Genomic DNA, 13,918 nt, shown 5'->3' with positions numbered 1-13,918 from the left:
CTTCAAAATAAAAATTTATTCAATCTGTAACAAGAACATTGAATCTGCACATTTGCGCACAAGTTCACATTTAAAAACAGCGGAGCACATCAGTAATAAAAAAACCTATGATACAAGTGGAACATCCCAACCACCAGGAAGATTAAGGAAGGAGATGAGACCACTCTTTATATTCTGCTTCAAACGCCTCAAAAAGGTCCCAGAGATTCCAGGGAGCACCTGCTTTATTTAATAAAATGTGAGCATAAAAGTTTGGGGTGGCCTGGGGCAAAGGTAACAGTCAGTGGGAGAGTCTTTTGGACTTGTTTTCTACATTTAAAACAAGTCCTACAAAATTAAAGTAGAAAGAAAGAAAAGGCACCTTAAGCTATGCCAAGCAAACCAAATTCCAATAAAACATAAAAACCAAACAGTTCCCTGTGGATTTACTGATTGGGAAACATTTCAGGGCCAGTTACCCAGCTTCCAGACTGGGTCATCAACTTGAGTTAAGCCCTGGGTATTAGCTCTCCATGTGTGCACAGGATGCTGCCACCAGTGTTGCTGTGAGGACACAGATGGCAGCACTAGTCGTATACCCCTTGGGACATCTTCAAGCTGATGAGGGATGATTCCAGTTTAGAAATCCTGTCCCAGATCTCTGGGGCACTGAGAAAGTGAGGCTGGTTCTCTTTTCATAGCAGGAGCCAGGCGCAGGCACCCTCCACTTCCAGGCCAGAAAAGTACAGAAGCACCTTGCAATAGCTCTCCATGGCATCAAGGGACCCCAAGCCCTGGAGAAGGGTTAGGAGTGTGCAGCTTCCTGCTTTGGTAGCAGGAGGCTTTTTCCTGATATAGCCGTCGGATGAGTCACGGCAGCAAATACACTTATGCCTAATACATGCCTTAATCTTTTAGTTTGGAAGGGAAAACAAATCCAAGATGTTTTTAAGTTGGATTGGTGCTGAAATAGCTAAAATTTCATCTCATCTACCATCAAAAAGCAAAACAAAATTAGACAAAAACGACACTAGCCATTCACCATTACAACCATCACTATAAGACACACCATCACTGAGGAAATGATGAATATTTCCATACAGAGTGTTGGATGGGAGTGCAAGACACAGATGGAAGTCAGCTCCAGGTTTTCCCCACTTACCCATAAGGCTGACCTTGCTCAGTGTGAGGGCTCACAGGATGGCCAGGGCTAGGTGCCTGGAGGAGGAATCTGAGCGGCCATCAAGATGATGCACGTTTTAATATTCACAATGTAAACAAAATATCCACAAACAGTTCAAAAAAGCCAAAGAATGGCTTTATTTAAAAAATTTAAAATGCCCTTGAAAGAGACCCTTTTTGCATAATGCTTTCTTAAAAAAAAAAATAGAGAGAGAGAGAAACAGTTCCCACAAAAACATCTTTACCAAACATGGCTAGATCACTTCAGAACTGAAATCCTCAGATGGAACAAATGAAGATTTCTGTGAGCTGCTATGTCTCAGAAGCTTCAAGTCTATCCAAGAGCCATCTGTCTGGGGCCCTTTAGCAGGAGGGGACCTCAGAGCCTGGGCTGTCATCCTCAGGCTGTCCTTGGGGCTCTTGGTAGTTCCCAAAATGAGAAAGAGGAAATACCAGTTGGGATAAAGGTACAGAACCAGGAAAATGCTAGATAAAGAGCCTGAAATGTTAGGAATGATCCTAAACATCCGGAATCTGAAAGGCAACCAAAATGAGGAGAGATGAGTATTACTACACTACTGTACTGTGTATCTGCTATAGTACAAACTACTCCTAAGTGTTTCTAAAATCAAAAAAGGGGTTTCTCTCCTTCCTACTGACCAGGTAACCATCCAGATTACAGCTCAAAATCTGTGTGCTCCTGGGGCTTTTATCCCATGCACCACAGTGTTACTTTTTACACACACACACACACACACACACACAATCCCTCCAGAATAATTCTGAGTCAGACTATGATGGTTTTCAAAATAAAGAGAGGCACTGAGCGAGAGGTCCAAACTTTTCCTACTCATCTCTGTCAATCTACCAGACCTGCTGTTTCGGGTCTGGCTTTTCCATGAACAGAAAAGGGAAACAGGCCACCTGAGATTATCCGTTTGAAGAGAATAAAGTTTAGAAAGTTCTTGATAGGCCGTCATGTACTTCCCCTGGACAGTGCTCAGCTACATAAATAGCACAAGAACACTCGGTTTTGGGAGTCTGAGGGCTGGCAAAACCCTATGGCATGGCTGAATTACAGACCTTGTGTAGAGAATGTTTATTTAGGCAGGTAAATTAAATGATAAAAAGTATAATTATTAAAAAAAAAAGGCAGAGCAAGACCTCCTCTACTCTTTAAAAAAAAAAAAGGTTTTGTTTTTCTTCACAGCATTTGAGGTTCCCCCACTCCCAATCTTTGTTGTTCTTTAATGCAGTGAGAGTGAGCATTAAACACAGTGGCCGGGAAAAGAAGAGAGAACAGTGCAACACTGTCGACCCTGTGTGTACTTCTTAATGTGAGGGATGTCACCATCTCAAGGGATTAACTGAGTGGACGCTACTCTCTTAACCTCCATGCAAAGCCTCCTCTTCCCACCCCTGCCACAGTTTCCTCTCCTTTCGCCAACATATTGGTGATGGAACTGCCTCAACAAGAAAGGGCAGTTTAGATGGATGAGCCCTGGAAATTCATAACCCTGTCCTGCAAGCCTCCTCACACTGGAACATGCCACCTAGTAAAACATTTTACAACACATTAAATATCCTGGAGCCACAAAGCTGTGTGGATGACACATTTGAACATTTAAGGAAACTATTTAGGGACAGCACAGGCACATATCATTACTACACCATAAAAACACTTAAGAGCAGGAGGTTTCTGTCCAATCTGCCTCCTGGCAGTGATGTCAGACCCAACTACGGCCTCCACCCGGCAACTGGATTCACAGCTCCTCTTGAACACGTACGAGTGGCCTCAGTCCACCTTTTCTCTCTCCTTTGGGTCACCATACCACCTGTCCTCATCGAACTCTGGCCTCTGACATCACTTTGACAGTCTGTGCATCTTTTTCCTCTAAGTGCTGTGATGAACCCCAAACCTAAATCTTAGGTCTGTGCTCGGTCAACCTCTCAGCAATGGGGACAACCACCAAAGCAAACAGGAAGCAAATTTGCAAACCTCTTCAGTTTTGATGAGCTGCAGTGGTGTTCCATCCCAAGCTAAATATGTTTTCTGTAAGAAGCTGAAATAGGCTTGTTTACGGCAGGTGCTCCTGTGTTAAGGACCTCCACAATAGCAGCAAAGCAACAGCATCCTAAACGCGGTCATTTAAGGGTGCCTGCCCTTGGCCGAGGCCTCCCTGCAGCCCTTCAGCCTAATCCATTAGGAGCTTCCACCCTGGGCAGCGGTAACACTCACATATACTCCCTGGCTCTGGTTCAGCTAGTGGTGAACAACGTTCTGGGATTTCAGTCTCAAAGAGAAATTAGCCTTCAGTCAAACTGTGATCTAATGGGAGCCTTTAGGGGTTTCTCTGAGGAGGAAGTTACTAACGCATAATTTGGCAGGAGCTGGTGATTAGAAGTCTCCATTTTAAAAAAAACCACCATCAATATATACTCTGCAGATTCCTACCAACACCCATCAGTCTTATTTCTGTGGTGTCCGTATGTTTTCCAGTTGCAGCTTTACTATTTCTTAAAATGGATAAGTCAAAAAGACCCTACAACATACAACATTAACAACAAAACAATGTAAGAAAGTGACAACATTATGTACATAAGTACTGTGTATAAACTAGAGAAATGACAAATCTTCCAGGAAAAAGAAAAAAAAAACTTATGTCAAGTGTTAACAGTGATAATATTAAAAAGAAAACTTTGCATTCAATGGAGGTTATACATATGTAATGTAACAATTCAAATACCTACAAAATTAAAAAAAATAGGCAGCACTGGGAGAAACAGCATGAGGGAGGAAAATAAATTGGAAAAAATATGGCCATTAAACTTAGAAGGCCCACAGAATTATTCAAGTAACGAAAGGGTTAAAACCCTACATATGTATTCACTTTACAAGAACACACTGACTTTTAATTGCTGTTTTTCAAACTTGTCCCTATTGTGTTTTAGTTGGGAGAATGCTGCAGGGCACATTTCCAGGGGATGGGGGGTGGGGTGGGGTAGGATGACCACCTGTGTGGAGCCCGTCCACCTGGAAGATACTGGGCAGTGGTGGCCTCTCCACCCCCAATTTCACCTCCTTCTCTTCTTCTGCTTTCCTCTAGAGAGGACCTCTCAGAAATCCTTTGGAGTTCATTTTAAATTTAATAAAATTCTTTGCTTGGGGTAAAAAAGTATTTGCTTGATAAGTTTACAAAGCCAGCCAATTATCATGCCTTTTTGTAATGATACACTCTGGAGACCAGGAGAAATGAATTCTGGAAGACCCTCTTTGAGAGCAAAGCAGAACCTGCCCATTTCGGCAACTCCAAGGGGCTGGGGACCAAGTCTGAGAGCATGCTGACGTTGGGCTGCCCCCTTCAGTGAATCCAATGCATCAGGTCTGGAGACCTAACCATCATCACACAGGCCTGGGGCAGCATTTCCAATTCCCAGCTTCAACCCCACCTTCCCCATCTGCTTCCTTCCTCAATCAAGCAAGCATGCCTTCCCTCAGGGGGCAAAATGAGGAGCAGGTGGCAGTAGACTGAAAAACAGCAATTTGCCTTTGATAAAGGTGTTCTTTGAAAATGAGTATTCTTTGAGGTTTGCATTTTCCAAAAATAAAAAATGATAAAATGGTCTTGCCGTCCAAATCAAACTCTCTCTCTCTCTCACACACACAGAGGAAAAAAACCAAACCCTGCATGCGCCAGGAACAGTAAAATGACCAAAGTATTATAAAATTAACCAATAAAGTGCATGTTCCTTACATATTACACCTGCCCCTTTTACAAACATTTCTTTCAGAAAGTCACATGTAGAGGCTCAGAATCACATGGTATTATAGAAGGGGTTGGTTGTCCGTTTTTTATCATTTGCTTTTTTCAGTCTCCTTAGGGGGTGAGTTCTGCCGTGCTGCTGACGGGGCACTACAGCCAGCCCTGGAGCTGGGCCTGCACCCTGCAGTCCCTGGGTCTGTACCAAAGGAAGGCCTCCTTCAGAACTAGTCAATTCAGGTCCTGCCCTGGGGAGCAAACACTGCTGACTGGAACCAAATTCTTTGGCATACTGTACAAGGGGCCTCTCCACCGGCTTGCTCTGTGCGATACACTCTGTTGTTTTGAGTTGCTCTATGAACCACTTGGTGGGCTCTAGGTTCTGGGGAGCATCTGGGTTTTCTGGGGGCTCCTGGGCCTCCATTCCCGAGCCCATTCTGAGGAAGGGCTGAAGCAGTTTGAGATGAGGGGACTCAGAGCAGATAGGCCCCCTCTCCGGTAAACAGTCTTTACAGAGGTCCAGGTAACCTAACTTGGCGAGGGAAGCTGAATGCCTCATTTGCGATGGTTTGGGGAGCCCTACCTGGGAAATCTCTTGGGACTCGATTTCTTTAGCGCGTTCCTTCACCCCACTGGGGCTGTGACTGAGACCCTTTATACCGTCACTACTAGGGCTGTGTGGGAGCTGACAGGCTACAGGTGATGGGTCCAGTTCTTCTTGCTGCTCCCCAACACTGTCACCGAGTCTGCTAATTAAACACAGGTCTTCGCTACTTACCTGGGAGCCCTGATATGGCACTCCACTGCCCCTGGAGAGGGGGCCCTCCTGACTTTCCTCCCAGCTGCCCTTCTCCGCAGAGGGCTCATTGTCTGTGGTGCTGCTTTGCTCTGTGAAGCCTTCCAGGTGAACCACCGTCTGGGGATGCAGGTAAGCCAAGCTGGCACCAAGTACGTGGGCTGAGTGACTGACAGAAGGCGCTGCCGTCTCCAGGGCAGCTGCTGGGCTGTTGCCCCCGTCTCCAGGGCTGCTCAGGGTGGGGGCTGGGTGGGCGGGCCTGCCGTGCTCAGGCTCGGGAGAGGAAGAGTGAGGCAGAGGTAGCGCTCTGGGGTGCAGAGAAGCCTGGTCAGGGCTCAGTGTCCGGTTCAGATTTTCATCCAGTGCACAGAGGACAGTAACGGACTCCTCCACTTTCACTTTCCTCAGTCCCTGCTCCCCACTCTTTTCGCTGGTGGCTGTTTCCCCCTCTGGCCCGTGATCAGGTGTCGTGACTGTGTGGGTGTATTCAACGATTTCTATCTTCTTGGGAAGAGGCAGAGGGACTGCTGGTGTCTCAGGTCCCTGGCATGAGACCGAAGTCCTCTGCTCCTTCAGGACTCCTTCCTGCTGTGTTCTGGGACCTGACCCTGGGCACTTCTGAGGAGCTGGCAACGGGTGAGACTCCGGCAGCTCGGGTGCTGGAACGATGGCATGCTGCTCAGAATGGGGTAGGGAGCCAGCCTCAGACCCACTGCATTTCCCTTTGCCCTTGCTCGTCTCTGGTTCCCTGGGGACAAATGCATGTTCTAGGGTGGCTTCATCACTCCTCCCTTTTGATGCCACATCTGCCACAGAAGAAGAATCATTCTTGGAATTCTTACGAGTGGACAACGAGGCACAAGCAGGGGCAGCACCGTACTGCTCCTGCTCCTGCCGCAAGCGCTCCTCAAACTCCAAGGTGGCTCGCCTCACGGACCCGGGGCACCACTTGGCACCCGGGGGCATCCCTGGGCCCCAGAGCTCTGGTTCCCCCTCAGCTGGTTCCTCTTCTTCCAACTCTGTGGTGGATGAGTGTGCCACTGGGCACCCTTCTGGCTCCCACTTCCCTGAGTCTTTGGCTAGTTCAGGCTGGGCTGTGCAGGAAACTCCACTCTGCTCCAGATTTCCAGGTTTGTTCTCTGCGGCTTGGGCCCTCTCAAGGGGCAGCTCATGGACGATGTGCTTCTTTGGTGTATGGCATGGAATGGCTAGGATGTCGCCTTTCACTTGAATCTGTCCAACTCCTTGACTGATGGATTCAATCTCAGTGACGATTTCTTTGACTGAAATTGCATTTTCTGAGTGAGACTGCATGAAGATGTCTGGACTGACCAGTTCTGAGATTGCCTAAGAAGAGAAAACAGTGAGATGGTTATGGCTAACTGTAATCTAATTGAAAATGCCAGATTTTTTGCTTACTAATCCTCTGATCCAGGAGAACCTTCTGGCTCTCTGAGGACACAAATCATGGAGTGCCTGGGACTGTCCTCTGCCTGGGGTTGTATTCTGTTCTGTCGTACAAGAAAAAACCGGATTCATCAAAGGCAGAGATACAAAATTAGTCATAGGTTGTGTCACTGTCTAGTAAACTTGTGTTCTGTTGACTCAAATAGGATTCTAATCCAGTATCTTGCTCCAAAAGTAAACAGCAAGTAGCCTTGGAGGCTCCTATAATCCTTATTTTCCTAAGACCATGAGCCTTCAGGATTTAGGCCATACTGGGGTAAATGAAACCTTTCCTCTCTAGCCTATCCCACCTATCCCCTTCCAGTTTGATCCTAACTTGGTTCAAGGGGAAGAGTTCCACTGAAGGGCTCAGTGGCCACCTTAAATATGCCCAGTGTTAGAGGAAGCTGGATGTCTGATTTGGAGACTCACTGCTCTCTTCTGTCCTTTGTCTTGCCAGCTTTCGTCCATATCCTCCCACTGCTTCTCCCAGCAGCCGCATCCCAGCACATGGGGGCACTCTATATCTGACTGCACAGTTCCTAGGTTTCACATGGCTTCTTCCTTGGCTTATGCAGCCACGTGCCCGAGCAAACTTAGAAACTGCGAATGTGACATTTTAGTGTTCCACCAGTTACATATTCCCAGATGGGTTTAGAACAAGGCCAAAGAAAACTGGCCAATGCAAAATCAAGTCCTACTGTAAAAAAATAAGAATTTCAAAATTTAGAAATGGCCCTTGGACATCTCTTAAAGCAACATCATTATGACCATCAATCTACTTTGTTAACATTTTTATAAACCTTCAAGGTACAGTATTTCCCTAGGAATTGTTCTTGTCTTTCTCCTTCAAAAAGAGTCAGAGCTAGTACAAACTAACAAGATCAGTTATGCCTTTGGGAGAAATCTGCTGGGACATCAGGCAGAGGCAAACTTGCCAAGGCTGGGAGAGAAGCCACAGCGGGCCCAGTGTGTGCATGGGCTGCGGAGAGAGTGCTCATATGACCAGAACTTTGCAGAAAAGCTATTTCTGTCAGAGCCACTACATCCATTAGTCCAAAGGAGAGCTCAGGCATTCTGATTTTCCCGGTAGAAACGAAATAGAGGCATAGCTTTTGGGGAGAGGAGAAGACAGAAGCAGAGGCAACAACTGCCCTGGGGTAGTTAAGAAGAGAGAGAACAGATGAGTGAACGAGGTGGTAAATATAAGTAGACAGCAATCAGGAGATGTCAAGAATCTAGTCAGCTCCACTGAAATCGTGAAATGACTTCATTTATGTTAGAGTAAATCTGTCCCCACTTGCTTCCCAATTACTGTATTATACTGACATAAGATACCATTGTTTTTTAAGATGCAACCCAATTTCAAAAGTCAAAATGAGAATAAGTGTGAGTCTTAGAGTTGATGATATATAGTAATTCTTTCCCTGGTCTGAGACGGCTCATAAGAACTCATGCCACTGAGACGAATCTTGGGATTCTGTCTGCTCCCAAGTCATTTCCCCAAACCATCCCTCAATTCTTGAATACCACAGCGTCTGCAATGAGGAACAATTCAGAGATGTTATTAATAGCAAGGAACTCAGCATGGGAATCAGTTGCTACTCCAACAACTATTAACACACGTTTAGTCTTTGAATTTTCTGAGGCAGAAAGAATTTCCCAAACAAATGCATCCTCTCAGAGAGACACACGTCTCACTCAGGCAACAGATCAGTCCCTGGCACCTCACTGTTGATGAGATTTGATCTGAACTGCGGAGGTCCACAGGGGACCTTCTCCTTGGTCAGGCAGGACATTTGTTTTGGCTAATCCCTTCTTCCCTCATCCCCTCTCAGAAGTGCTTCCAATGACACCAAAAGCCTGGAAAGATAAATTCCTTGAAAGGCAACTGATTTAGAAAAATATTTAAACCCTAAATTTTCACGCCAGACTGTCTCTCTCACATCGCCTTCCTAAATCTTTAGCAACATCAAAAATATAGTGAACATAGCAGAGTCCCAAATATTTTGTCATTAAAGAGAACTTCATTAGGCATAGAACTATAAAGACAGTTTTTACCTTTGACTGTTCCTCATCTATTGAAGATTCTTCAGATGCATGGGGAGTATTACTCAGAGAGCTGCTTCTCTGGTCATCAGCGGTCGCTTCGGAAGGGGCTACTTCGACCACTGACAGTCGACAGCTCTCGCTCCTTCCTCCACCCAGTTCCTCCATCCTTGAGTGAGAAAAAGATCGGGCCCGGGTTTCTTGGGAAAGCTCTACAAACTTCTCTAGCGCGCTAAAAAAGTCAATGCGATCTGTACTGAAATCTGAGACTTCAGCCTGGCAACTGGGTTGGGGGCTCGGTGAGTCAGGATCAGGGGACATGGGGAGATCTTTCAGGCGGGATGTCAATTCTTCCATGGGCAGTAAGTGGACGTTCATGTCTGCTTTCAGTGCGTCTGTCTCCAAATCTTCCACTGTTAAGTCTGGGAACTTGTTGGCCATTTCTGGGTCCTGTCCAGGTTGGATTAAGGCTTTGGATGCATGGCAGTTGTCAAGAGGGAATTTTGATTCATTGAGACAACACCCTGATGAGCATCCATTGATGTCATTTAGGTTTAATTCATCTTCAATCTGTCCGGCATGAAATTCCCTAGAAGTAAACTCCAAGCAGATCATTCTTTCTTTGGTACACAGGCCTTTCTGATTTTCATCCTGTGGGACGACATGTTCCACGAAGACGGGAGGTATGGGTGGGTGACTCTCCATGGTCTTGACCTCGGCAATCTGGTCTGCTGAGGTGGTGATCTCCTTCTTGTTGAGTTCTAGTCCTGCTTTGCAGATGGGTTCGTGGTGGTCCGAGAGGTCACTATCTGAATGAGATCGCCAGAGCTTGTTATGCCGCTGTTTGCTGTGGAGGACATACATAGGAAACGCCTTACTCTGGTTTGTGAAAACAATCAATACCCTCCCAGGAAACCGCTCCCAGATAAACTTAACCTGCAAGATGCTTTGTTAATGCCCAGTGGAAGTAGGTAATCAACAGTTGAAAAGAGGCTCAATTTCACTAACAGCAAACAACAAAAACAAATGAATATGAGATCTGATTTTTTACTATCAGACTTATAAGAGCTAAGATAGTTGTTAGCTCTTATGAAGCTCTTGATGATGGTTTGGTCAAACTAGCCCTCTCATAATACACAGTTGATAGGAGTGTGAACTGTAGAATTTTAAAGAATGAAATCTGGCAATAGCTCTCAAAATCTAACCCTTTAAACAGCAACTCTCCCTTTAAAACTTTTACTTGGAGAAATACTACTACATAAGTGCACAAAGCTATACATATAAGGATGTTTACTGTAATACTGCAACACCAAAAAAAATTTATTTAAATTATGGTCCATACACTTATATGAGGCTATTAAAAACAGTCAAGGGGACTTCCCTGGTGATCCAGCGGATAAGACTCCGCTCTCCCAATGCAGGCGGCCCGGGTTCGATCCCTGGTCAGGGAATTAGATCCCACATGCCGCAACTAAGAGTGTCCTCATGCCGCAACTAAAAGATCCCATGTGCCACAACTAAGACCCAGTGCAGACAAAATAAATAAATAAATACATTTTTAAAGTTAAAAAAAACCCAAAACAGCCAAATATTTTAGTGGAATGATGTTCAAGGTACACTATTAAGTGAAAAGCATGTTGAACACACTTGGAATAGTCAGTTCCCATATTAGAATAAGTATAGTGAAATATCTACAGAACATCACCAAACTGGTAACAGTGTTTCTTTCAAGGAAGGCAGGGCTTTTACTTTTGGGGAGGGCTTTACAATTCTACACTCTGTAGTATGTCTACAACTTTTGAATTAAAAAAATGAGCCTGATTAATATTAATAACTGGGGGGAAAAACACAAAACATTATCCAAGTAATACAAAGAGAAATAATCAATTGGAGCCCATTATAAGTTCTCATAATTGGGATAAAGAGCTGATATAGGATTAATCACTGATGTGGAAGTGTGAGGAGGGTGGTAATCTTTTTTGAATTAGAAAGCAAAGAACAGGGAGTTCCCTGGCGTTCCAGTGGTTAGGGCTTAGTGCTTTCACCGCCATGGCCCCGGGTTCAATCCCTGGTTTGGGAACTAAGATCCTGCAAGACATGCGGCGCAGCCAAAAAAAAAGAGAAAGCAAAGATGAGGCTAGTAAATCTGGAGAAAAAGGTTGGTATCAGAACGGAAGAGGATAAGCGTAAAGTACAGGCCCTTTCATGAGGATCTGTGGATAAAAACCATCAAGCTAAAGTGACCCCTGGAAAAGGAGGTGGGCCAAAAAGACTATATGCACACATCCATCCTTTGGTTGATTTTATGGAGAGAAGGTCTGATGAGATCTCATTTCAAACCACACTCTAACAAGGAAGCACAGTTCTCAAAGCTCCAATGAAAAAGAGAAAGGTGGCCCTGTGGCTGGGCAGGGAACAGGTCGCTAAATGTGGCATCTGGGGGTATGGTTTCCATGACTTACAAGCTGATGAAGAGCTACCTTGCCGCAGGGTGGAATGGAAACAGCCCAGAACAACTAACCCTGGGCTCAGGGCCATACCTGCCTTGGCTGCCTGTGAATCTCTGCCGAGTCACACGCCTGCACTAATGTGAACCCCTGTTTGTGCTCAACTCTGCACCTGCTCTCAGCTCCCCCCCGCCTGCCTGCTGCTTGGGTGGGGCTCTCTCTGACTCAGGCCTGCCCAGCAGAAGGGTGCTTTTCTGGGTAGGGCGCAGGTCAATTTGTTTATGAAGACAAGCTATAATCAAGTAGCTGGGTGTAAGGTGGGGTTTTCCCCCTTTCCAAGCTGCACGAACTCCAGCCACCCCTAGGAGGAGACAACGTATCACACACCCCAAACGAGTGAGTGGCTGTGGGGAGGGGCAAGCTGACTGGTTGGATAGGTGGGCCCGAACTATACTTTGTGACCAACGGGTGCCAATGTGCTCCCCTTAAAGCTTCTTCTTTTTCGTCTGACACCCTGTTCCCTGACCTAAATAGGACTGTGTTCTCCAGTTTCCATCCCTCACCTATCATGAGGATGTTCAAACCTGCACCAAGTCCTCTCAGCCACCCACCAAGGCAGGACAAGTCCTGTGATGCAAATCACTGGGAAGCTATCTCAGGGAGTAGCTGTTCTCACCCTAATAGTAAAGAACAGCTTATCTCATCAGACAACAGGCAAACGGGAAATTTTCATGATCCCGAGAACCCTCCAAAGTATGTTTTAAAAAAACTGCCTGTAAATCACTAATAAATTGAGAGGGAACGAGAGACTGATGTTATGCTAATAGGCACCAACAGTGCAAGTCTCAGAGAAAGTAGCTGACATCATAGCTGCTTTACCCAGCAGGGATTTCCTTCTCTTCTTGGGGAAGATATTCATCAGAAAGTATTGGGTCAGGGCTCTGGAATTAAACTGACACCTCTTGTAAAGGAGAAAGAAAAATCCCAATCCAAAAATAAGTCTGATTCTGCTGCTTTTTTCATTTTTGCAGTAAAACCTGCAGGGAGAGTGGCAGGCGGCTCTCTGACATAGTCATGATACTCATTACCACAGCCTGTAAAGCACTGCTATTCCATGTGGCCCTTCCTGGTTCCCCCTTCTCCTCCCAGTGCAGGGGTTAGTAGCCAATCACCTGAATTTTGTGCTTATCATTCCCTCCCTTTTCCTTATTGTGCCATCGCATGTTTTGTTCCAACAATATATAGCTTAGTTTGTATGTTTTGAATTTTCCGTAAATGAAATCATACTGTATGTATTCTTCTACAACTTTTTATGCCTGACATGTTTTAAGACTCATCGATGTGTGTAGCTGTAATTTCATAGAGTGTAGTGAATATGCCACAATTTATTATTCATCCACCCTGCTGATAAGCAGTTTCAGCTATTACGAACAACACTGCCACGGACATTCTTGTGCCTGGTGCACACTTGGGTTTCACAAAGGTGTTAAATACAGGAGGGGAAAAAAGGTGGGTCACAAGGCCTATGTGCATCATGAGTTTTACTTGGTATCACCAAACTGTCTCCCAATGAAGCCCTTTCTCAAGCCAGATTATTCTAATGCTCCGTCACTGGTAGGAATAGGTGTAAGACATTAGATCATATCTGTTATTTTAAACTGTTAATGTTTATATTCAGCTGACTCCCGCGACCTATTCCAGGTAGGCAGCAAGTGCCAGAAAGAACTTCAGAGCTGGTTTGTGGCCTGGATGATGCAAACAAGTCTCAGGTTCGTGGCCTCTGACCTGAATTTGGATTCACATAAACACACTGACACACGTGAGATGGCTGGGCCGTTCTGGGTAAGAATTTGCCCTTTTACTTAGTAAATGAGCAAGAAGGAAAGCTAAATGACAGGATGCACATGATGTCCCATTCTCTTGCCTCCACTTTCTTTCTTATTGTTATATGTTTGGTAAAGTACCAACTCTGAGAAAATTATATAGAGGAAAATACTGCTAAAAATGGAGTATCAGTTGCAGTAAAATCAGACTATTTATGGTTACTTCTTAGGGCATTAGGCAGCCTGTAGAGAAGAGGAGAAGGAAGAGAAGAAGCATCAACAATTGAGCATTTTCATGCACTGTGCGTGGTCCTAAATACTTGAAGATTATTTCACTGAAAAGCTGTTAAGAAAATCCTTTAAACCTTACTTGTGATTGGCTGTCACCTGACCAGGAATCCATGTCCTCTCATTCTCGGGTTCCCTCCTGCTGGC

The 13,918-nt window shown here is 45.3% G+C and overlaps 1 protein-coding gene across 3 annotated transcripts in view; it reads right to left on the bottom strand.

Annotated features, from left to right (window-relative positions):
• SSH2 (slingshot protein phosphatase 2) overlaps positions 1 to 13,918 on the bottom strand; it is a 244,633-nt gene continuing 230,715 nt past the window's right edge. For all 3 annotated transcript variants that reach the window (XM_082678050.1, XM_082678049.1, XM_082678051.1), the window contains 2 exons: positions 9,226 to 10,060; positions 1 to 7,065 (listed from right to left, as the gene is read on the bottom strand). In XM_082678050.1, coding sequence (XP_082534176.1) covers positions 4,978 to 7,065; positions 9,226 to 10,060 — 2,923 coding nt within the window. In that variant the 3' untranslated portion in view covers positions 1 to 4,977. The remainder of the gene's footprint in view (positions 7,066 to 9,225; positions 10,061 to 13,918) is intronic.

The sequence above is a fragment of the Grampus griseus genome, assembly GCF_964374135.1.
Source record: "Grampus griseus genome assembly, chromosome: 20".
Classification (NCBI taxonomy): Eukaryota; Metazoa; Chordata; class Mammalia; order Artiodactyla; family Delphinidae; genus Grampus; species Grampus griseus.
The sequence above is the reverse complement of the archived record's forward strand: the minus strand, read 5'-3'. Positions and strand labels throughout refer to the sequence as shown.